General features: G+C 47.9%; 1 protein-coding gene across 1 annotated transcript; it reads right to left on the bottom strand.

The window, feature by feature from the left end:
* Positions 1-3,348: 3,348 nt before the first annotated feature.
* On the bottom strand, positions 3,349-22,400 carry LOC124552484 (repetitive proline-rich cell wall protein 2-like). The gene is made up of 2 exons (XM_047126764.1): positions 22,319-22,400; positions 3,349-5,152 (listed from the first exon to the last, which is right to left on the bottom strand). Exons 1-2 carry the CDS (start codon positions 22,328-22,330, stop codon positions 3,788-3,790), a joined length of 1,377 nt encoding a protein of 458 aa, XP_046982720.1. The 5' UTR covers positions 22,331-22,400; the 3' UTR covers positions 3,349-3,787.
* Between the last annotated feature and the right edge of the window lie 895 nt (positions 22,401-23,295).

Genomic DNA, 23,295 nt, shown 5'->3' with positions numbered 1-23,295 from the left:
GATAGAAGTAATTGTCCAGAAGAAATGTTCTTAGTTTACACTGAAAACTTTCTTTCCTACCTGTCAGTTATTTTATGCTATTGGGGAGATGTCAAAATTTTTTATAACTGCTTTCTGAACTCCTTTCTGAGCCGGTAACAACTTTAATAATGTGGAACAAATGTCATTTTTTTCTCTGGTGTCGTAGGTGTGCGTGTTACTGTTATCCTCAAATTGTGATCGATTATTTATCACAAATTGCATTAGCGAGTCAATGCGTTGTAACGGCGCAGTTAAATGCCTAGCTTCATGATGACCGCGGCTGACCATCACACATTAGCCATACTGCTCGCTTTTGTGCAATCAGAACTTTCTTTCTAAGTGAGGAGTTACACCAGATAATTATTCTACATGACACTGTTGAGTGGAAACATGCAGATTATGCCAGGAGATTTGTTCGCTTGTCTCCAAGACTAGCTAAACTAACTGAGAAGCTCACTAATACGCTTCTTCCAGTCCAAGTTTTCATCAGTATATACACACAAAAACTTGGAGAATTTCCGATCTTTCCAACATTATCTAAACTATATAGTATAGCATTTTGCATTCGATCTGTTAAGCATGATTCAAACCTGTTGTGTGCAAAGGCATCGATTCCGTGAAACTTGTAACGTGATCTATGCAATCAAACTTCTTGGAATTATCACAGAAAGTACTAACTGGCGATATTTTGTCATTTACGTCCTGTAGCTTTTGGATGAGACTGGTTGTTACAGTTGATTATTGTTTCGTGGCTTATAAGCTAAAGATTTTATTTATCAGCCGCTTAAAATCATCGAAAAATATTTGGTCATAGTTCCCTACTTTTACATCCCTATCTCTGCCCCGGATATATTTGCCTTTTTTTGTTCTGTGATAGGTGATTTTTCAGTCTGGTTAAATACTACCTCAAAACGACCCGATTCCCTTGGTCGTTTCTTAAATTTTTTTTCTGAATTGAGAAAAATTGTGCAATTAATCGTCTCGGTTGCATAGATCTAACTTTATTCAACTATATTCTTATAGAAAAATTATGTTTTGCTTTCAGATACAAAGATAGTAAGTTTTGTGGTTGGTCGACACGCGAACATTCGACGACTAGTTGTTCGTATGAGAAACAATATTCTTTTAAATTCACTCTTTTCGAGTGATTGCCCATGAGCTTTACAATGAAGTGATAAAACTCATGGCATACCTCCAAATATCGTGTCGGACCCTCTCTTACCCAGCATTGCCCTGGCCCACAGTCTGTGTCTTCATCAGCCCAGTGCTTGCCTCCTCCTTTTCTTTCTCGCTTCTTTTGTAATTTGCTGAGCAGCTAACTCTGCTTCACGTAAACGACGCTCATCCAGTTACCGCAGTCCTTTAGCTGTGCTCTGTCCAAATCTTACCCCTAACTTCTCCAGAACCTTCTCTAGTTCCCACCATTAAAAGTTATTACAGCATCAGACAGTGCTAACTTCAGAGTCATAAGGCCAACAAATGTATTTATAGGCACACGGCACCACACAACTTTATTGATGCACTTATTCACATTCTGGGGCCTCCCATGTATATTTACACCAAGTGTTTGGTGGAGGTGGACACAAAGCATGACATGGCTTTTCATCGATTGATATTCGATGAAAGAAAGTGCTCCACACAGCTCTTTTTATCTTCTCTAAATTGTCACAGTTATCTCTAATGGCCTTCCCATTATATTCCGGTAATTCATCAATTACTTCGTGAACTAGTCTTCCAGCACATTTTGTTGTTTTGCCCTCAGACAGTTTTGTGCGACGCAGCTTGGTTTTTAGCTTACACATACATGTTCCCATCCTCTTCTTGTGTGTTTTTTTTTTTTATTTTTAACTGAGACTTCAAAATTTTGTTAGTTTTAGCTTCAAAATTGTTTTAATAGCGACATTTTCAAAAAGCTTTTATCTTCTATTTCACCCCCTTACGAGTGAAATTTAAAGCGGTCCCTTCTGAACCGATGCTTACAGTATAAAATCCACACCCTCTCCAAATTTCAGTTTTCTATCCTTACGGATTTGGGCTAGGCCATGATGAGTCAGTGATTCAGTCTGACCCTATTTCACGCCGTTAGCGATTCAGTTTCCAAAAACAGTGAAACACTATTTTTTGGTTCTAACCGAGAAGCCAAATTCAAATTTCCGTAGATTTAAAATGTTTTCATAATGAAATATTTCATGATACATTCATTCTTCTATCTCACCCCCTTAGGGAGTGAATTTACAAAAACACCGAGACACGTATTTTTCAAATTGTAACCGAGAAGTCAAGTACCAGTTTCCATAGACGTAGCTTTAAAAATACTTTAGTTGTTCATCAATAATGGTTTATTTTCGAGAAAACCTACACCACTATTTCACCACCATAGGCGTTAAATTTCCAAAAATGGTGAAGCAGGTGTTCCTTTGTTTCTGACCAAGAACCCAAATGCCAGTTTTCGTCGGTCCGGCTAAAAATTCCCGTTACATTTCTTATTTCACTACCTTAGGATTGGAATTTCCAAAAATTGCTTCTTAAACGATGCCTACAGTATAAGATACACACCCTCAGCAAATTTCAAGTTTCTATCCTCAGTGGTTTGGGGCGGGCGATGATGAGTTAGTCAGTTAGTGAGTGAGTGAGTCATTTAGTCGGGACATTGCCTTTTATTTACAGAGACTACACATTAGTGGAAAGTCATTCGGCAGTATTCTCAGGTAAGTGCAATCATCAGTCCAAATTTCTGTTTCCAAAAATGAATTCAGTAGGATTTGGTAGAGGGAACTGTATTAGAGGAATCCATAAATAAAGCAGCTGACGTCAGAGTTTTTGTAAGAAATATTTGGTATTTTTTTATTTGCAAGATATAAAAATACATGTGAACGTATAAACATAACTTATCACAAAACGAGACGATGAGTGCTAAGTATAAAACGTGAGACATGAGTGGAAGCTACAAGTAACACAAAAGCACATTTGTACCGTTCGGTTATACAGGGACCCTTCTGGTATGTAGATTTCTCAGGCTCGCGCAACGACTGAGAGACCTTAATAAGTTATATTGCACATTGCGGTGCCCCTGAGCCTTTCGTATTACACTGGATGGCATCTCGTACGACCGTCACTTCGAACAGAACCTGGACTCTCTCTCTCCTTACTCGCTTGCGAAAAGCTTGTGCAAAGGCGTTGGTGGTTCAGAGTTGGCGTCTGTGCACAGCGACTCCGCCAGCGGAAACAGAAAGTGTCCAGGGTCTGTTCTAAGCAATAGAAACGGCGTGGTGGAAGCAGCGTGCCCAGATCTGTACCGTTTGGAAGATAGAAGTAAGCGCTTAGTTGTATGTAAGTGGTTATCGGTGCCAACTGCTGAGCATCTTCATCGGAAGATCTCGTTAGCGGACTAGATTATTTTTTTTAAATGTCTTCCGAGTAGCTCTGCGGGTAGGGTAGCAGATCTGGACAGAGAGAGTGACAGATGGAGGAATATTCCACCAGGAGTGAGGTCATAGCCACTGGTACAGGTACATGCAGATGAGAGTTTAGAGACATGGGGTGCGTGACAGTTAGATGTGTGAGGCGACTCAAGGAGCAGGAACAATGGCGAGGAATGATGATCAGCAAGACGTCTGCACGGGCCTCACGTGGTGTTATCAGGGACGTGGGGGCGCCGTCCGGACGACTGGCGACGATGCTCGAGGTGGTGTCTTCGTAATGGTGGTGAGGTATGTGGTCGGCGATACTGGCGATGCGGAGAGGTTCCCTGACGGTGCCTCGGGACTTACTTGTGGTGGTAGCCGCCGTCGTAGCCACCGCCGTAGCCTCCCAGACCGCCTCCGTAGCCACCTCCGTATCCGCCTCCGTATCCGCCGCCGAAGACGATGCTCTCACCTCCGCCGTATCCGCCTCCGTAGCCTCCGTCGTAGTGCGACTTGACCGGGACGGCCACCGGGACCTTCACCGGGACCGGGTAGGGCCTCTCCACGGGCACCTTGACGGGCACAGGAACGGGCCTCTCCACCGGGACCGGGTAGGGCTTCTCCACCGGGAAGGGCACGGGCTTCGGCACGGGCACGGGGTAGGGCCTGTCGACGGGAACCTTGACCGGGTAGGCGACGGGCCTCTCCACCGGGTAGGGCACGGGCTTCTCCACGGGGTAGGGGACGGGTTTCTCTACGGGCACGGGGTAGGGCTTGGGGACGGCCACCGGGTAAGGACGGTCGACCGGGACTTTGACCGGGACCGGGTAGGGCTTCTCGACCGGGTAGGGGACGGGGTAAGGTTTCTCGACCGGGTAGGGCTGCGGGACGTGGACCGGGTAGGGCCTGTCGACGGGCACCTTGACGTGGACGGGGTAGGGGCGGTCGACGGGCACTTCGACGGGCACCTTGACGTGGACGGGGTAGGGCTGCGGGACGGGGACCTTCACTTCCACCGGGTAGGGCTCGGGGACGGGCACCTTCTTCTCGACGACGACGGGGTAGGGCTTGGGCACGTGGACGGGGTAGGGCTGGGGCACGGGCACCTTGACCTCGACGGGGTAGGGCACGGGCTTGTCGACGGGCACGTGCACGGGGTAGGGCCTGTCGACGGGAACCTTGACCGGGTAGGCGACGGGCTTCTCCACGGGGTAGGGGACGGGCTTCTCCACGGGCACGGGGTACGGCCTGTCGACGGGGATCTTCACCTCGACGGGGTACGGCTTGGCCACGGGGTAGGGCACGGGCCGGTCCACGGGCACGTGCACGGGGTACGGCTGCGGCACCGGCACGCCCACCTTCTGCGTCACCGTCACCGTCTTCACATCGCCGCCGTAGCCGCCCCCGAAGCCGCCGCCGATGCCGCCTCCGTAGCCGCCTCCGAAGCCGCCACCGAAGCCGCCCCCGTATCCGCCGCCGAGGCCGCCTCCGTAGCCGCCTCCCAGCAGCTCACCGCCCCCGTAGAGGCCGTGGCCGCCGCCCAGGTAGCCGATGCCCAGCCCGAAGCCGTAGCCGCCGCCGTAGCCGAGCCCGAGCAGGCCGCGCTTCTTCTGCGTCTTGCTGATCTCCTCCTCCGCCTGCTTGGTCCTCTCGTCTTCCTTGGCCGCCTGCGAGTCTTCGGCCGCCACCGTTGCCGCGAGGGCGACGGTAAGCAGGACCAACAGCGTCTGCGAACAGAGGGCGCGGGCGTGTCAGGCGGCGTAGAAGAGTCCTCATCAGGGGCTGCAGCCCTCAGCGCCGGAGGACTCGGGGACGATGTGGTTATATTGCGAGAGATGGTAGACAGATAAGTTTATATGTGGGGCTGGGACCAAGGGCGGTTGGTAACACGAAGTAGAAGATTTCAGGCAATGTCGTACACTAGGGAGAAAAGTCTAACAAGACACCCACGAGACCACCTTTGGAATTTGTGTGGTAAGAGGTCGCTAACGGCAGAACCGAAGCAGTACTGAGGATGGTCAGCCACTTAATAGCTCAGCAGCAAGCTCATTGCCCAGGAAAGGCAAGGGGAGTCTCGTCACTTCTAAAGTATTATTCTCACCAACACGTACTGTGCCGGCCGGAGTGGCCGAGCGGTTCTACGCGCTACAGTCTGGAACCGCTACGGTCGCAGGTTCGAATCCTGCCGCGGGCATGGATATGTGTGATGTCCTTAGGTTAGTTAGGTTTAAGTACTTCTAGGGGACTGATGACCTCAGAAGTTAAGTCCCATAGTGCTCAGAGCCATTTCAACCATTTTTGAACACATATTGTAGAATTTCTCAGCGCCCGAGGAAGTAACTGATGCCTTTGCGATCGTCGTCCTAAATTTTTGCAAGATGAGCCTTCGTGCACACAGCAAAACTTTAAACGTATATCCAGGAAGTGGACTGGCTGCCTTGTCCTCCGCTGATTATTTCACAGAGAGACTGGTTGAGACTAAGACAGTAATTTAGTCACGTGGCGTGTGTTTTAGTAGCTAGCGCTTCTAAACGATGTAAGGGGAATAGCGGGAGTTCAGTTGGTGGCCTAGTGAATCTGCTCGGCAAGTTCGCTGAACAAGTGAGGGCGAATCGAGTAGAACATCTTGCATCAAGGATTAATCTGGCAGAAGTGGAAGAAAAGATTAAAAATATAAAGAAGAGAAAATGAGTACGTAAGTACATTTGCTGAAGAGATAGACAGAGAATGCAGAGCGTTAAATGTGCTCCGTAGAAGGTTGAAGACGCAAAAACATGCTTCTTCACGCTGAGCAAGCCCACTGAGATCCTTTGAGAGGAGCCAAAGTAGGGAGAGGACGGTGTTCAGCTGTCTCTCCTCCCAGTGACGTGGACGTCCTTAACGACGTAACGTCAGCTCTCTGTAGGGCTGGAAAGGAATCGGCCGTATCTTTTCGTAAGCAATCGTCTTCCGTCATTTGTGGGTACCGCGAGAAACTGGTCTATGACAAGGATTACGATACCGCTCCTCCTACGTACTAAACCGCGCTCGGGCTCATACTGAGCCTAAACACGAATGACCTGGATTCTCTGCCGTCTGCATAATTTCGAGCCGAAATGCTTGGGACTGCTCTATATAGAAGCAGGCGTGTGTCGCCACGGCACTGAACTCTATTGACTTACGTCTGCCCCTAAAGTTTGACCAGCACGTCCGTAATCTTTTTATATCCCACTCACTGCGAGGCAACAGATCACCACATCCTGTGCGACGACATCTGTAGTCGTCAATCCACTCTAATGTGTGCTGCGGAGGGTACTTCTGTCTTTTCCTCTCTCCCTGAATCATTCGGAAAGTAAACTGAATCTTCCGCTATTGTAGAACAAAAGCAAACTAGCGCTTTTCATTCATTAGCGAAGTATGTGTGGAGAGGAACAACTGCCTTGTCGGTCGATAAAGCCACGTATGAACTCTGGTTTCGCCGATTTTCTCGTCGTTGTCATTTCGCAGGAGACATGTTCGAAGAAGTAAGATGTTCCGTGCGTTGTGTCTGGGACTCATATTAGTAAAACTCTGAGTGATGGAAAACGCTTCTCTTGTAGTGCCTGTTACTGGTGCACGTTGTATATGTCTGTGAAGCTCTCGCGCTTAGTAAACGACCACTAAACTGACCTATCTCCTGATCTTTAAATAATCGAATGCCCGCGTATAAAACAGCTCCAAACGTCTGATTACATTACAGATCATTTACTATGCTAAACGTTTGACGTTAAGGATATAAACGATAGAAAACTATATCGAAGGTTTTAAATTATATTTACAGTTTGTTGGAAGTGCTAATGGCTCTCATTACCATAAACTGGGTGAGAATGGTGAGGATAATTTGGACTCCGTTTTAAGCAAAATCAAGTTTTTCACGCGTCTCGGAAATTATGACTTCATATCGCGTGAACCGCGTGTCGTGCAATGATATAATTTTGGAGCTACATCGGATGATCCAAAATGGGATTCTGTCACAAAAAATGTGTTGCAAAGGTGTTAGCAGTAAAGAAGTAATAAATTAAAACGTTATACCGGGTGCCAAAGTTTTACTGAATGAACAGCGAAAATATATTAAGCGGTCAACTACGTTGCTTTCATCATTTTGTGGCGGATGTCAGCGGAAAAAGGTTTCGTAATGGTTTGAAATTATGTACGAAGTTTATTGGATGTCGCTAAGTGCTCCCATTGTCAAAAAATGCGGGAGAACAGTGAATGTATTCGGGTATTTGGCGCTTCGTGAGCAGAACTGCCATAAGATGTATGCGAAGTGTGTGGGAACAGTAATGAGACTGCTTGTGTACCTGCCAAAGTTCTTATTTTTTTGAAACAATGATATTGACACCTTCAAAGTAGCAGCTATGTATTGGCAGAGTCTCGGTAGCAGCGCTGAGATGCTCAACTGGTGGGGCCTCTGTAATGTATGTTACATTCCTTTGAATGTTCTGCAGAGTCCCAGAACGACATCCTTTTGAGACTTTTACAGATTCAAGGACTCAGATCAGATGAATACGGGGAGGTGGGGAGGGGTGCGCGGAGGAACAAGAATACCTATTGAGGTCAAAAATTCCGTGCTGAAAGGGGGCGTGCCATATGAGGCGTTGTCATTATGAGTATCCGGTCTCACTCGGTCCATCCTTTTCTGCGCCTTTGGAGGACGTCTCGGTGAGACTCTTGGTTGACAGTTTGTCCTGGGCAAAGAACGTCGGCCTCATCTCACAACAGCACCAACACGCTGAACGTTTCCGTCGGCTTTTGAAGTTTTAGGTCTCCATGAGCGAGGATAATCCCCATTCAAAGGTCACACTCGCGGATTCCCCAAGTTTAACACAAAACTTGAGGGCATAACTTTGCTCTAAATTCCGGCGTTCCAGTTTCGTAAGAAAAGCACAACTTAACTGAAGGCGCTCTCCAAAATAACGTGATGGTTGGACGGAGCTGAAACACGGACTGAGCATCTGCAAGGGATGAACACACCAGTCCGCCCAAGTAGAACAACAGAAGGTTGCCAGATGGCTGTGTACAAGGGACACTTTGTGCACAGTTTCTAGCTGTATGTCCATTCTTACTCTGTTAAAACCATTACCATAACATTGTATCTCTTAATGAGTAGAGTAGTAAATTTTCAAATTCTGTCATTAATTATGTGCAGTACTGAAAATCAAAATTTTTTTCACCCTAGAAGCTGTCAACCTGCAACGGAGACTATGCGTGAGCCACGCGTGCAGTGGGTCAGCCCTCCGGCAGTCGTGATGTTGGCAAGAAGTACGTTACTCTTGCTAGGATCTGCTCCATTTCCCCTGTCTGTCGTATTGAGTAAAGGACCCCGACCGTTGACCAATACTAAAGAATATCTCGGACGCTTGTTTTTATGCGGACGCGTTGCGTTGTAGCTAGAGAAAGTAGGCGGCCCGAGCCTGAGGAGGGACTGTTTCCGTCCGAAACGCCAGAACCCACTGTTACGGCAGAGCGGTCGCCGCGGCCACAGTCACTGCCGACAGCGACCCGGTTCGGTTTCGCTCCGTTCCGCAACGCTCCTGCGGTTCGGGGACCAAAAAACAGGAGGCGTAGCGGAATGCCAGACACGTAACACCGTCACACAACGACAGTCGCAGAAGTTCTGACTCAGCGGTGAAGGTCGCGTCGCCCGAGGCGCGAAAGTACCCCACTGTGACAGGAAAAAAAACAGCGGGACCTCAGAAAGAGCGGCGGGCCGGTTGGTTAGCGGCGTCCCAGACAAGAGCGGCCTCTGTGTCTCTCCCCAGGTTGGGAGAGTGGTGGGAACTGGGCCGGTTGCCTGTCCACTTAGCGGCCACGCGGTTCGCACCCCTTCCACGGACTGAAATGTGTGAAGGCTGACATTGTACAGCTACAGAACACGGTGCAGGCTCAGAAATCGTGATCTCTGTGAGATTCCTTCACACAGATGGGCTTCTATCCACTACAAACTGAAATGAAATGATCGCGTGGCATTGTGGTTGCAAGTCTTATTTCCGGTGACGCCATGGTGGGCGACTTGCGTGTCGATGATGATGAGATGATGATAAAGATGTGGTGTGACAAGGGCTTCCCGTCGGGTAGACCGATTGCCGGGTACAAGTCTCTTGGTTTGACGCCACTTGGGTGACTTGCGTGTCGATGGGGATGAAATGATGATGATTAGGACAACACAACGCCCAGTCCCCGACCGGAGAAAATCTCCGGCCCAGCCGGGAATCGAACCAGGGCCCTTAGGATTGACATTCTGTCGCGCTGACCACTCAGCTACCGGGGGCGAACATGAGATGATGATGATGATGACAACACACCACGCAGTCCACGAACTGAGAAAATCCCCAACCCGGTCTGAACTCGAACCCGGACCCGCTCCATGGTAGGCAAACACGTAACGACTCAGCTAAGCAGGCGGCCTTCTGTCCACAAATGAGCACGACCTGAGAAACCATCGCGCCTGCAAAACTCAGACTGTCCTTTCATCACATTATGCCTTGCGAACTGTGGATGAAGGTCAGCAGGTAGATTCCGTATTCCTATATTTGCATTACTAAAACGGCCGATGCTCCCTCTCCGCGATGGACCAACAGAGACTGAATTTCTAGTTACTGTGATGAATGACATTAAGCTCTAAATGTGGAAAACGGTAAATTAACGCAGGCGAGTAGGAAATACAATCCCGTAACTTTACAATATAGCATTAGTACTGTGCTCCTTGACACAGTCACACGGATTGAATATCTGGGCGTAACGTTGCAAAGCGACATGGAATAGAATGAGCGTGTGAGAATTGTGGTAGGGAACGTGAGTGGTCGACTTGGGTTCCTTGGGAGATTCAAATGGTTCAAATGGCTCTGAGCGCTATGGGACTTAACTTCTGAGGTCATCAGTCCCCTAGAACTTAGAACTACTTAAACCTAACTAACCTAAGGACATCACACTCATCCATGCCCGAGGCAGGATTCGAACCTGCGACCGTAGCAGCCGCGCGGTTCCAGACTTTAGCGCGTAGAGCCGCTCGGCCTCCTTGGGAGAGATTTAACAATGTGTGTAGTTCATCTGTAAAGGAGACCTCTTAGAGGACACCTGTGCGACCCGTACTCCACTACCGCTCAAATGTTTCGGATCCCCACAAGACTGGATTACAGGAAGACATCGAAGCAATTCAGATATGGTCTCCTAGATTTCTTAATGGTACGTCCGAGGTGCTTCGGGAACTCAAATGGCAACTCCTGTAGGGAAGACGCTGTTCTTTTCGCGAAACACTGTTAAGAAAATTTAGAGAACAGGCATTTGCAACTCACAGCAGAACGATTCTGCTGCAACCTATGTACATTCCGCTCAAGGACAATAAAGACAAATTTAGGATATTAGGGCTCATTTGGAGCCATATAATCGGTCGCTTCTCCCTCGCTGTGTTTGTGAGGCGAATAGTAAACAAAATGACTGGTACAAGGTATTTTCCGGAGAACCCCAAGGAAGTGTGATACGAGTTATGTTTATAGTGGAAAGCTTCGGGAGATGTTTAAGACTGTTCGCAAATGTGGTTGTCTAGAATAAAGTAGCAACATTAGAAGACAGTCTCGATTCAACGAATGACCTTCAGAGGATTGATGAATGGCGCAGACTCTGGGAATTGACCCTCAATAATATATAGCATACAGAGGAAAAGAAATCCACTACTGTACAACTACCCTTTTGCTAAAATGCTGGAAAAAGAATCTACAGGAAAATATCTGGGAGTAGCTATCCAGAGCGGCTTTAAGTGGAATTACTACATAAAACATATAATAGGAAAAGCCGATCCCTGACAGATTCATAGGGAGAATCTTAAGGATATAAAACTCATCGGCGAAGGAAGTGGCTTATAAGCCGATTGTTAGACCGATTGTTGAGTGTTCTTCGTCAGTATGAGATCCATACCAGGTAGGACTGATAGAAGAGGTAGAGAAGATCCAACGGTTTCGTCACGGGATCGTTTAGTCGGCGCGACGGCGTTACAGAGACTCTCAACAAACTCGAGTGGCAGACGCGAGAAGAGAGGCGTTCTGCATCACGGAGAGGTTTACTATGGAAACTGCGCCGGAGCACTTTCAGTGAAGAATCGGACAACACACTACTTCCTCTCTAAGACATCTCACGAAATGGCCACATCGAGAGATTAGATCTAAATACAGAGGCTCCGCTACAGTGATTCTTCCCACAACAGGCAAGGGGCGATCAGTTAGTCGTACCGGAAGTACCCTCCGCTGTGAACCCTCAAGTGATTTGCGCAGTACTGGCGTAGAAGCAGATTAGCGAAATGAACAGGAAATTTGGGAACGGTAGTGCGGGCAGAACTACGTCCGCCACACACCATTAGGCGGCTGGTGAAGTTCTGACATACAGATGTAGGTGAAGATGTAGAGATGCCGCTGTCTGAGACTCTGTGAATCAGCGCAGTCGTCCGAGTGTGGACGATGGCAGACTCACATCCCAGCCTGACATGGTTCATGTCCATCCACATCTACATTTTGTAACCCAGCAGGTTACTTGGAAAATTTCGCATAGTGGTAGTAATCCGCCGTCAACCACCACACTCTGTGTGCTGCTTTCGCGGTAATCTTGCGAGAAGTGTATGGGAGGACGTAATACACAGCCAGGCTCTACATGTGACGTACTCCGTCGGAATTTCAGCAGCAAACCTCCGCATGATGCGCAACGCCTCTCTTATAACGTCTGCCACAGACTTCCCCTGAGCATCTCCTTAGCTCTCACGTGTCGAGTATTCCCTATATCTTCCGTTAATTTGTGTTATTAGGGGCCCTCACCGGCAAGCAGTACTCGACAACTGCTCAAATTTAAGCGACTTGGTCCATGAATGAACGAGATTTTCTCAGAATTCTTGCAGTATCTTAACCGATACTGGTCTCCACATTCCCAGGTTTACCGTCTGTCTTTCCACCTTCAAATCCTCGTAACAATCCCTCCTAGACAGTCGGCGATATGCACTGGTGCCAAACCGTGGACCCTGTGATCTGAGTTGTCGCTGAGGATGCCTCTGTCTACGAAAATTTCATAATGTCGAGTATCATACAGTTTGTATGTATGAATGAATGAATGAATGAATGAATGAGAGAGAGAGAGAGAGAGAGAGAGAGAGAGAGAGAGAGAGAGAGAGAGACGGACGAAACAGAAATCAAAACTGTCGTATTTCAAGTTACATGTCGTCCTATTTATTTTCTGTTTTTAGGGACACAGGTTATTAGCGTCCCTATTTCTCCTCCCGGACGGTTAATAGAGACGTCGGCAAGAGGCAGTTGCCTGCCCAGCTATTAACTGTGCTTCATAGCCAAAAGGAACGCGGCACTGTATTCCAACTTGGAGGGCAATATCGGTTCTACTTTATCCCTGGAAAGACCATTTTACGAGGTATTCCTTAAGATTGACTTTTATACGAAACGTAATGTCTACGCGGGAAGTCTGGCCGGTTCGGCAAACGACCCGTCTGGAGAGGGGGAAAAAACCTCATCCCGATGGCGGAGCGCCGCGAGATGTCTCGATCCCACCGCTGCCGACAGCTCTTGGACGGGCCAGCAATTACTTTCGCATAATGGCCGGGACGGCGCCCATTAGCTGCCGCGCGGGTGTTTACTCTTCGGCGGTTTAACGACCGCCGTAATTCGCGCGCCTGATGGAGCCGCCTCATCGGCTGTTATGACGCCGGCCAGGGGCGGTAAGTCTTTGCTGTGGCGGATCAGGTGCACGGCGATAGCAAAGGCCAGTGTTCCACAAAAGCGAAGGTGTAGCAGGGGACTCATAGGTGACCGAAATTGGACTCTCTGGAAGAAGAGAAATATTCTTCTCTCGAAGCCTGTTCTACTCTGAGGCTACAAAAGTCACGGGATACCTCGTAATATCGTGCCGGACCCGCTCTTGCGCGATGTATTGCACCAACCTGACGTGGTATGAGCTCAACAAGTCGTTGGCGGTGCCCTGCAGAAATAACCATACATAATTACGAAAGTATTCCCCGTGCAGGATTTTGTGCACGAACTGACCTGTTATTACGTCGCATGAATGGTCGGTGAGATTCATGCCCGACGATCTGGATGACCAAATCGTTGGCTCGAATTGTGCAGAATGTTCTTCAAAACAATCGTGAACAATTGTGGCCCGGTCACACGGCGCATTGTCATCCATTGTCATCAGCCGTGCAATTTTTCTGCCCAAATAGCATAACCCATGTACTGCTTTAATGTGTCATTTGCCAATTCAATTTTCGAGCGGCGCGCACGTTAACTCGATTACCTCCGACTACACTAAAGACGCACTTGGTGTGTTACCTTTCTCCGCACGGTCACTCGCAGCGGTAGCACTTGACCCCTGTGGAGGAGACTGCAGTGTTTACTGTGCAGTATATGCAGGATGACCCAGCTGCCCATACCGATGGGTTTTACGCAACCCACAAGAACTTCAAATACCACATGCAAGGTTTTCGTATCGCCTCACTTACTACGTGCAAAGTGTTAGAAGAAATGAAGAGGATCTTTTTTGTAAATGTAAAGTAGTTAAATTTTGTACTGGGATACAGTCTCGCTTGATGCCATGTTTTTCGAATTACTCAAGAAAAACGTATAAAAATGACCGTCAAAGGCGTTTCTCTTCAATAACTCGAAATCCGTGACCTCTGGTGGCAACTTATTCTAGTGCAATACTGAACTAGTATAATTTTCCTACAGAAAGGCCCCATTCGTTTTTGTCTGTAGGACTAATAGTTTGAGCAAAACGAGAGAGAGAATATGAAGATTTTGCGCATGGTTTTTGAATGTGTTGTCGGTTGCATGAAACCCAGCGGTAGGGGTAGCGGAATGACTCTATGTAAAGGAAACAGGGCCTTTCGAAGTATTGTATGAAATGCCTAGGGGTCCAATAGCATGTGATGGGGAACAAGTTCCGTTAGGAACAAAAGGTTCGGGAGGTCGACGGTTCAATCCCGCGTCCGGCCATCCTGATTTCCTTAAATCGCTCCAGGCAAATGCCGGGATGGTTCCTCTGAAAGGGCACGGCCGACTTTCTTCCTCGTCCTTCCCTAATCTGATGAGACCGATGACCTCGATGTTTGGTCTCTTCCTGCAAACAGCCCAACCAAAAAAAGGTTCGCTGTCACGTCCCAGCGATACGAGGCATGTTTTTATTGAATTTGCCGGCCCTGGCGCGACGAGATTTCATGGAAGTAAGAGTGCCCACTGTGTGCTGTATCTGCAAACTGCCTACCGCGGTAAACTAGCACAGTGATTTTCAACAAGGAAATCTAAAGAATCGTTGTGGAATAGATGAGTGGCTTACAGAACAACACACGCTACATACGCAACCTGCAGACTGTCTAGGCCCCAGCGCCTGTCAGAGGCATGACCAGTTATAATAGACGTGTACCATCGCTGGGAAGAGTCAGCGAACATTTTGCATCTAACAAAAGTGATGTAACGACGTGATCTATCACCCCAAGACGTTCGCTGAAGAGACTCTGAGAAACTCTGTATATGGAGGGGCCGAACTAGTGGGACGGGTGCTGGACTGCAGCGTGCGTGACGCGAGGAGCGCTGGAGAAAGCTGGAGTCCAGCGGTGCGTCCAGTCCAGTTCCGCTCGGCCCGCGACGCGCAACGCAACGCTGGGTCGCCGCCGGCGCTTTTAATTGCCGCGCTGTGTTGCTCAAGGGCCTCTGCGGCGCTTCCTGCACACAGTAGCTCTCGTCTCGTAGCCTTCGCTTTGGCACGCGCTATCCGAGCACTCGACGCCTCAGCCCCGAGGATTCCAACGACCGATGGCCGATCGTGTGCTGGAACGGTCGCGCGTGTTTCAGGTCTAGTACGCCCATTTCACAGCGTCGTATGTGTGTGGAACCAGCTGCTGGTATCAGCAACAACTGTTGATCTCCAAGTGCCTCTTCGTTTCGTAACAGTTTCCCAACAACGGTGCTCTCCGGTTCACGAGTTCGTTCGCCAGCAGAGCCACAGGAGATATTAGGTAACACTTGCAGCCATACCGTAGATCCATTAGGCGCACCGAACACTGCCCTCTCTTTGGACAGCGCTACCCCATAGAGACCACTTTAAAAACCTGCACCGAAATCCCGTAAGGACCCGCCTCCTTAGCCGTGTCCGCTAACACGCTGCTGAACGATGGCACTCGACCCTGAGGTAAGCCGGTTCGAATACCGATGGCAGATGTTTTTTTTTTTTTTTTCGCTGCAGTTGACCAGCAAGGGTAGAAGAGTTGGTGGCGTAAAGCTCCTGATCACCAGCCTTTCCGCCAATGACCTGAATTACATTCTGTAGTGTCCCGTGAAGTGCCGCTATTGATGGTGACCCTTAAGTCGGATGGAAACGCTAACCTCGGCGGAGCCGCCCGTGAGGAACAGGCTGTGAGCCGGCAGCGGGTTTCAATACTCTCCCTCCCCGTCATTCATAACTCCACAAATCTCATCACTACACTGTGCGAGCACTCGTCACCCCACTCAGGTACACACTTGACGCCTCATAGCAAGTCTGAGGAAGCCAATGGCGAACCACCTCCACCAGCACCTTGCCTACAACAGCTGCGCACAATTCCGGCATCTGTCCCCCTAGCCCCATTCCTCGCCTATGGAACTATTTTCACTACGTTGATCCCTAAGGAGTTATATTTTCTGCTAAACGGCGGTCCTGAACTGTGTCTAATCTCTCCCAAAAGTTGACGAACAAAGAGTCAACCTTTGCTACGCCGTTCACCAACTTCTGGATCTCGAAAGATGCGTGGGTCAAATACAGCCGCTGCCTGTGGAGCCAATGATGGTCCTTCCTGAAGAAGTTAAATATCACCGAAACGCTCTGTGTCTGAAGAGCACAATCACAGTTCTCCATTACTGTCACTAAGTTCACTTGGCCCTCCCAAAACCAGTGTTTCGAGAAAAGAAAATCCCTATTTCGCTTCTGCACACAGGCGTACCAAAGTAAGTGTTCCGAAAAAAAAAAATCCCCATTTCGTAAACACTGCGATGCCAATCCCAGAAGTACAGGTTTACCTGCTCTACTCAGCTCCAAGAGTCTGTATTCCCATACATGCAGACGCTCAACCACAATTGTTTTTTCGGGTCGATACCTGCTTTGTAAAATAATCATGATGAAAGCGGCCGAAATGGTTTAGCCTTGCGTGAAGGAGTATTGTAGTGATCGCACCGATCAGAAAGTCACACATTATGTTTATGTAACTGAAAGAAGTTCGTTGTATCTTCTCGTCTAAATCTGTACTCCGAATGCCACCTCACGCTGTGTGGTGGAGGGTACTTTGAGTACCACTGTCACTTCCCCATTTTTCTGCTCCAGTCGCGAATGGCTCGCTGAAAGAACGATTGGCGGTAATCTCTTTCATTTTACTTCACGGACTTTTCACGAGATACACATAGCAGTAAGCAATAAATTGGTTGATTCCTCTAGGAACGTTTGCGCTTGGAACCTTAACAGTAAACTACAGTGAGATGCACAACGCCGCTCTTGCAGAGTCTGCCAGTGGAGCTGGCTCAACGTCTCCGTGTCGTTTCCGCCCTTAGTAAATGAGCCTGTCACGAAACGCGCCGCTCTTCTTTGCATCTACTCTGTGTTATCGATCTTCTTGGCGAGGCTCCGGGAGCGACAAGAAATATTGGAGTACTGGTCGAAGGAAGGCTTCCTAAGCTACCTGTGTACGGGTGGACAGCACTTCCTCAGGAGTCTCCCAGTGGATGTCTGGCGTCTGCCTTACCATCAAATAGTCTCATGTGGCCGTCCCACTTTAAACCGCTCCTTAGACATACTTCTAGGTATTGAAAGGATGTATGTGCTTCCAGTGATAGCCTTACAATCGTGTAATCATCCAGTAATGGGTCTTTCTGCCTTTTTATCCTCAACACATTACATTTGCTTATACTGAGCGGCAACTGCAAATCCTTGCACCGATCGTCGATACACTGCAAGTCTTTATGAACTACAAAAAGGTTCGCCAGTGCTGATATGTTTCCTGAATGATGATAGTCGGACTGACTTTCAAGAACGGTGTGTTCCGCATACTGGCAATTTTTAAACAACTATATTGATTATCTTAGTGACAAAGGCTCTCGTTCATTATCACTGGCGGATGAAAAAGTGTCTGCTGATTTTTGAGCTCAATATTGTGACTGTATCGTTACCAACTCGGTAATTCTGTAGCCTTTCAGAGCATCCAAAATACTGGAGTACTATTATGATCTAACGGTGATCACATTGCAGGTTTCTTTTCCCACAACGCTAGCGATCTAGATTCGTGCAAGGAAACAGTTTCGAACGTATTAACTGGCAAGGTTAACCATCTGCTACTAGTCTTTCTTACGAGGTCACGGATATCCGCAAGGAGATCCTACTTCCTTCTCATTGGTGATGGTATTTATGAAGGTATTTATGTCGTGGCGAAATGAGAGAAATATTTGGTGAAAAACGCCTGAGGCTGAGAAAAATCTATATCTAGCAGGCCAGACAAAATCAGATTCGGCACTGACGTGTAAACACTACAGCGAAGACTGGTTTACGAAATCCTTTCTTCCCCCGCACAGGTCGTGTCCGGTGGAATGGATATGGCAACTGCAGCCCTCGCCGCGGTGGACCAGAGTGTGTGCGTGTGTGTGTGTTTTGCCAGGCAGCGCACTCCGTTGACAGATGAAAGTCAAGAGCAGCTGCAACCTGACGATGAGGCCCGCAGCGTGCGTGCGAAACCTCCACACACACACACACACACACACACACACGACGGCGGGACATGGAGGACACGCTCTCACTCGCCTTTCTCCGCCATTTCTTTCTTTTTTTGCCGCATATGGCGACTCTGCGCGGGAACGAGACAGCGGAGCCGGCTTCGACACCTGCTGCGGTCCGCTTTCTCGGAAGGAATCAAGCCCGGGGTCAGCGCGTCCTGTCTTGCCCACCACAGATGCCGCGCTACCATATCGCCAGATACTGCTCCTCTCAGCTTTCTAAATAGTGTTAGGGGGAAAAGAACCTATTCTTACCTCCAGGCATCCCCATTTACGTTTGCTGTACATTTCCACGATACTCGTGTGTTGATCGAAGCTACCGGTAACAAATCTAACAGCACGCCTCCGGTTTGCTTCGATGTCTTCCTCTATTCCGACCTGGTGCGGATCCCAAGTACTCGAGTGGTGATAATTGGTACCACACAACCGTTTTACGTGCTACACACAGCTCAACGACAAATGCGCTCATAATCAGGTTGTCAGAACCAGATCATGAGGTTAAAACACTAATAAGTCTACCGAAACATTTGCGATGGTCATTTTAGTTATTTTATCGATTTTGGTTACAGAAAATCGGATCTGTTGTGTTAAATTATCCTTAGGAAATACTGCAACCATCCACAGGTTTCAGGCTTGAGCCCATCGTCAGAGGGTAGCAATCACAAAAACTTTGTTACATTTTAGGGCGCAAACGTATAACGGCAAAAAGTAAACATCACCATCTGACGATTACCTCAGGCGTGAAACTAGTAACGGTACAATAAAATAATTTAAAAAAAACCGCTCGTTGGTTGCAGTGTTTCCTACAGTATAATGTTCAAAGACTTTATAGTGTTTCAAACTCGCGACTTGATTCCGACAACCTGATTATGAGAGCACTCTCTCTGGAAACACGTTTAATTTCCTGTAGGACGTAAAACTATTGATTACAATCGATTGTTACTGATAAAATATAACAATGGCTATCTCAATCCCGTAAAATTGATAATATTAAACTTGAGCTGTATCGCATAATGGGTCACAAAAGTGTTGTATACGCAGTCTCCTTCGTAGATGAACTACGCTTACCTAGAATTCTCCCACTAGAATAGTGTCGACCATTCAGTTTCGCTACGACCGTCCTTACTGCTGGTTCCATTTCATGTCGCCTTCCATCGGTTCTAAATCCTTCCATTTTGACAAATGACCAAAAGTCCAGTAACAGGAAAAAATGAGATAGTGTCAGTCCCTTACAGACACAGTGACAAATTTATTTCAGTAAAAGGGTATAACACTATTTCGAATGCTTTAAACGGGAAATATTTTTTTTTCTCCTTGTACTGACGTTAACATGCACAGATATAAGTAACTCTTAGCCATAAGTCGCACTTATACGCTCCTATCCAAAGACGAGCGAAATGGTTTAGAGCTTAATGTTGGAAGTTCCTGTGGAAATTTCGGGACTAGTAACATGGATAAAGAGTTTGCGACAGAGACTTGTTGAATTTGTCGTGTTCCTGTTATACACAGCTCTAGTGGATAAACCGCGTGTGAATAATACGAAACGTAGACGCCCATTTCTATTACACTTGCGTGATTTTCATGGGGAGCGATCCAGAATGACACAGCCCATAGTGAAAATTTTATTGTGCTCGTAACAATAGTGAGTGGTGTAGCGTGCGTGTGAAGTAGAACTCTTAGGACTAAAAACGTGTAAAACAAGCAGCGACTATTTTTGTACGCATTTTTCTCGTTGTGGATTACTGAATGTTGACCATTATTGTACTGCTGGCTGTCCAAACTGCAATGAATGTTTAAACTCTTCGACACATAGCCACAGGAACGAGCTCTTGTTTACCTGCATCTAAACTCCACCCTCCAAATTAGTAAATTCATTTGGCGATTTGTGTCAGCCTTGAAATGTATATCTACACACTGCCACTCTGCAAGCCAGCTTACTGTGGGGGGGGGGGGGGGGGGGGGGGAGGGTATTTAGTATTCTAGTGTCACTTTCCTCCCCTTTTTCTGTTCGAGTCGCATTTGGTTCGCGAGGAGGAGGATTAGTTGCTAAGCCTCCGTGTAGGCTCCAATGTCTCTGATTTTATCTTCATGGTCTCTTCGGGAGATATACGTAGAAGGAAGCAACGTATTTGTTGATGCCTCTCGGGGCACTTGGGAGTGGTACAGGCAAGAGAATCAACAAATATACTGCTTGATTGGTTGAGCTGATCATCTCTGTGAAGATTCCGTGTTTACTGTATGAACCTGTGACGAAACGAGCTGCTCTTCTTTGGATTTTTTCTATTCCCCTATCAGTCGTATCTACTACAGATCACAGAAAGACCAGCAATATTCAAGTGTATTCTTCCCCTGAACCTCGGTCTGGCATGTACCTTACTTGCGATTAATTTTAAATCGTTCCATATGCAAGCTTCTAGATATTTAATGGATGTAACTGCTTGCATCGGTTATTCTGCAGTCGTTTAATCGTTAGAGAATGGGTCTTTCTGTCGATGTATAGGCAGTGCGTTACATTTGTTTAGACTGAGGGTCAGTACCGCTATCTGCAGCAGGCGTCGACGGAGTTTTTGTACCCCAGCGACTTTTCTGTATACAACAGCACCCGCGAAAAAGCTTCGTGGAACTTCCGACGGTTTTCACTATCCCTCTGTAAGGCCATTTATATACAGCACGGTTGAGCGACTTGGGCTGTTCAGTGTTAAACGTCAAATCAAAAACACCTTGAGGCGTCTATATCTCAAATTTTATTTTCAGCATTTCATCTATCCTCAGAAACTGTAGTATATAACGAAGTAATAAGCAACCAGTTGCATAAAAGAAATTTAATTTCTTTTCCGATTTCGGGCGCTTAGTGCCTTTCTTCACTTAGTGCATTCTTCACTCAGTGCCCGAAAGCGGTAAAGAAATTAAATTTTTTTATACAGCTGGTTGCTTGTTATTTCGTTATAAATATTATTTTCCTTATGTGGATCCGCTTCGGCGTTTCAGTACGCCATCTTCAGGCTAACTGATGAACGAAGGGCCGGCCGATGTGGCCAAGCGGTTCTAGGCGCTTGACTCCGGAACCGCGCTGCTGCTACGGTCGCAGGTTCGGATCCTGCCTCGGGCATGATGTGTGTGATGTCTTTAGGTTAGTTAGGTTTAAGTAGTTCTAACTTCTAGGGGACTGATGACGTTAGATGTTAAGTCCCGTAGTGCTCAGAGCCATTTGAACCATTTTTGAACGAAGGGATCGCGTTGTTAAAAAGAAGTGTACGGCTACCATTTGCTGAATGCTGGCCGCTATTTTGATGGCACATAATGTCGAACACTTCCTACATGTCGGTCACGGAGCTTGAAGATGGTCGCATAAGTAAAATAAAATGTGAAATATAGATAGTTGAAGGTGTTTTTGATGTGGTTCAAAAATAGTTCAAATGGCTCTGAGCACTATGGGACTCAACATCTTAGGTCATAAGTCCCCTAGAACTTAGAACTACTTAAACCTAACTAACCTAAGGACATCACACACACCCATGCCCGAGGCAAGATTCGAACCTGCGACCGTAGCAGTCCCGCGGTTCCGGACTGCAGCGCCAGAACCGCAGGGCCACCGCGGCCGGCTTTGATGTGGTGTTTTCTATTAACTATGGTCCTGCAACGCTTCCTTGGGGTACTCCCGAACTTAGTTTTACGTCTGAAAATTTCTCTCAGTTAAGAAAGAGGTGCTGTAAACTATACATCGGATGGGACAGGGTGGTAAATCGTAAGGATGAGAAGAGAGCAGAGGCTCTTGACCACGGTATCACGGCTGGAATGACTGTGCAGAGCCGGAGAGTCCTGACTGGACAGGTTAGTGCGGAGAGCTGCTCGAAACAGGTGTTCGCAGTGAAGGCGATAGCGACTGCACGTGCTCCAGGTCGTGTGGCGGTCCCACCCCCTGGCTGGAGAGGCTGTTCTGTGCGAAACTCGCTCATCAGCATTATCCAGAAAGTCCTGGGCGGCATTTTCGGCTCGTACTAGTTTTCTCGCGTACCTCCCCAGAATAGAAGTTGGGACCGGAGAAGGTTTCAAGTCCGTGTAGTGGTCCAAAAGGTTTTTTTGTGGCTGGTGTAGACAACTCACCTCTCTCCTCATGACTCCGTGCGTGCGATCGCGTCAGGTGGATATCACGTCCGAAGGAGACGTCCGCTGAGACTGCCGCTGGAGGCTGCGCCCGGCCCTTATATAGGGCCAGCCAGGGAAGGGTAGGGCCTGGTGGCCAGCGGCTGTGGAGGGAGGAGGTGCCGGACGCCGCCGCGCCGGACGCCGGAACTTTCGCCAGAGCGGATCAGCCGCCCCCACCACCACCCCTCCGGGCTCACGTCTCGCTCACCGGCCGCCGGCAGAGCACGCTCAGGACCCCGTTACGTCAGCCACCGACACCACCTCACACGTCCGAAACCCCCAGTGGTCCCATTATTTACTCCGATGACGAGTAACCCTTTCAGACGACGTGATGCCGTTTGAAACCACCAAGAATTTTCTCACTTCGTGGCGTATGCACAGTAGCTACACCTGCAGCCATTTACGTGTAGAGCAGGGATGGCGGTTATCGTTGAAACAATAGGTTTTCGGAATGAGATTTCCACTCTGCAGCGGAGTGTGCGCTGATATGAAACTTCCTGGCAGATTAAAACTGTGTGCCCGACCGAGACTCGAACCCGGAAACTTTGCCTTTCGTGGGCAAGTACTCTACCATCTGAGCTACCCAAGCACGACTCAGGCCCGGTGCTCACAGCTTTACTTCTGCCAGTATCACGTCTCCTACCTTCCAAACTTTGCAGAAGCTCTTCTGCGAACCTTGCAGAACTAGCACTCCTGAAAGAAAGGATACTGCGGAGACATGGCTTAGCCACAGCCTGAGGGATGTTTCCAGAATGAGATTTCCACTCTGAAGCGGAGTGTGCGCTGATATGAAACTTCCTGGTCCCGAGTTCGAGTCTCGGTCGGGCACACAGTTTTAATCTGCCAGGAAGTTTAATAGGTTTTCGGTTTTCTGTTCCTATTATTTCTTGTAATTAACGTAGAAATCGAACGGAAATGAAAATAGTGATTAAAAT

Source organism: Schistocerca americana, chromosome 10 (assembly GCF_021461395.2).
Source record: "Schistocerca americana isolate TAMUIC-IGC-003095 chromosome 10, iqSchAmer2.1, whole genome shotgun sequence".
In the NCBI taxonomy this organism is placed as follows: domain Eukaryota; kingdom Metazoa; phylum Arthropoda; class Insecta; order Orthoptera; family Acrididae; genus Schistocerca; species Schistocerca americana.
Note: the sequence above shows the minus strand (reverse complement) of the source record. Positions and strands in the feature narration are given on the sequence as shown.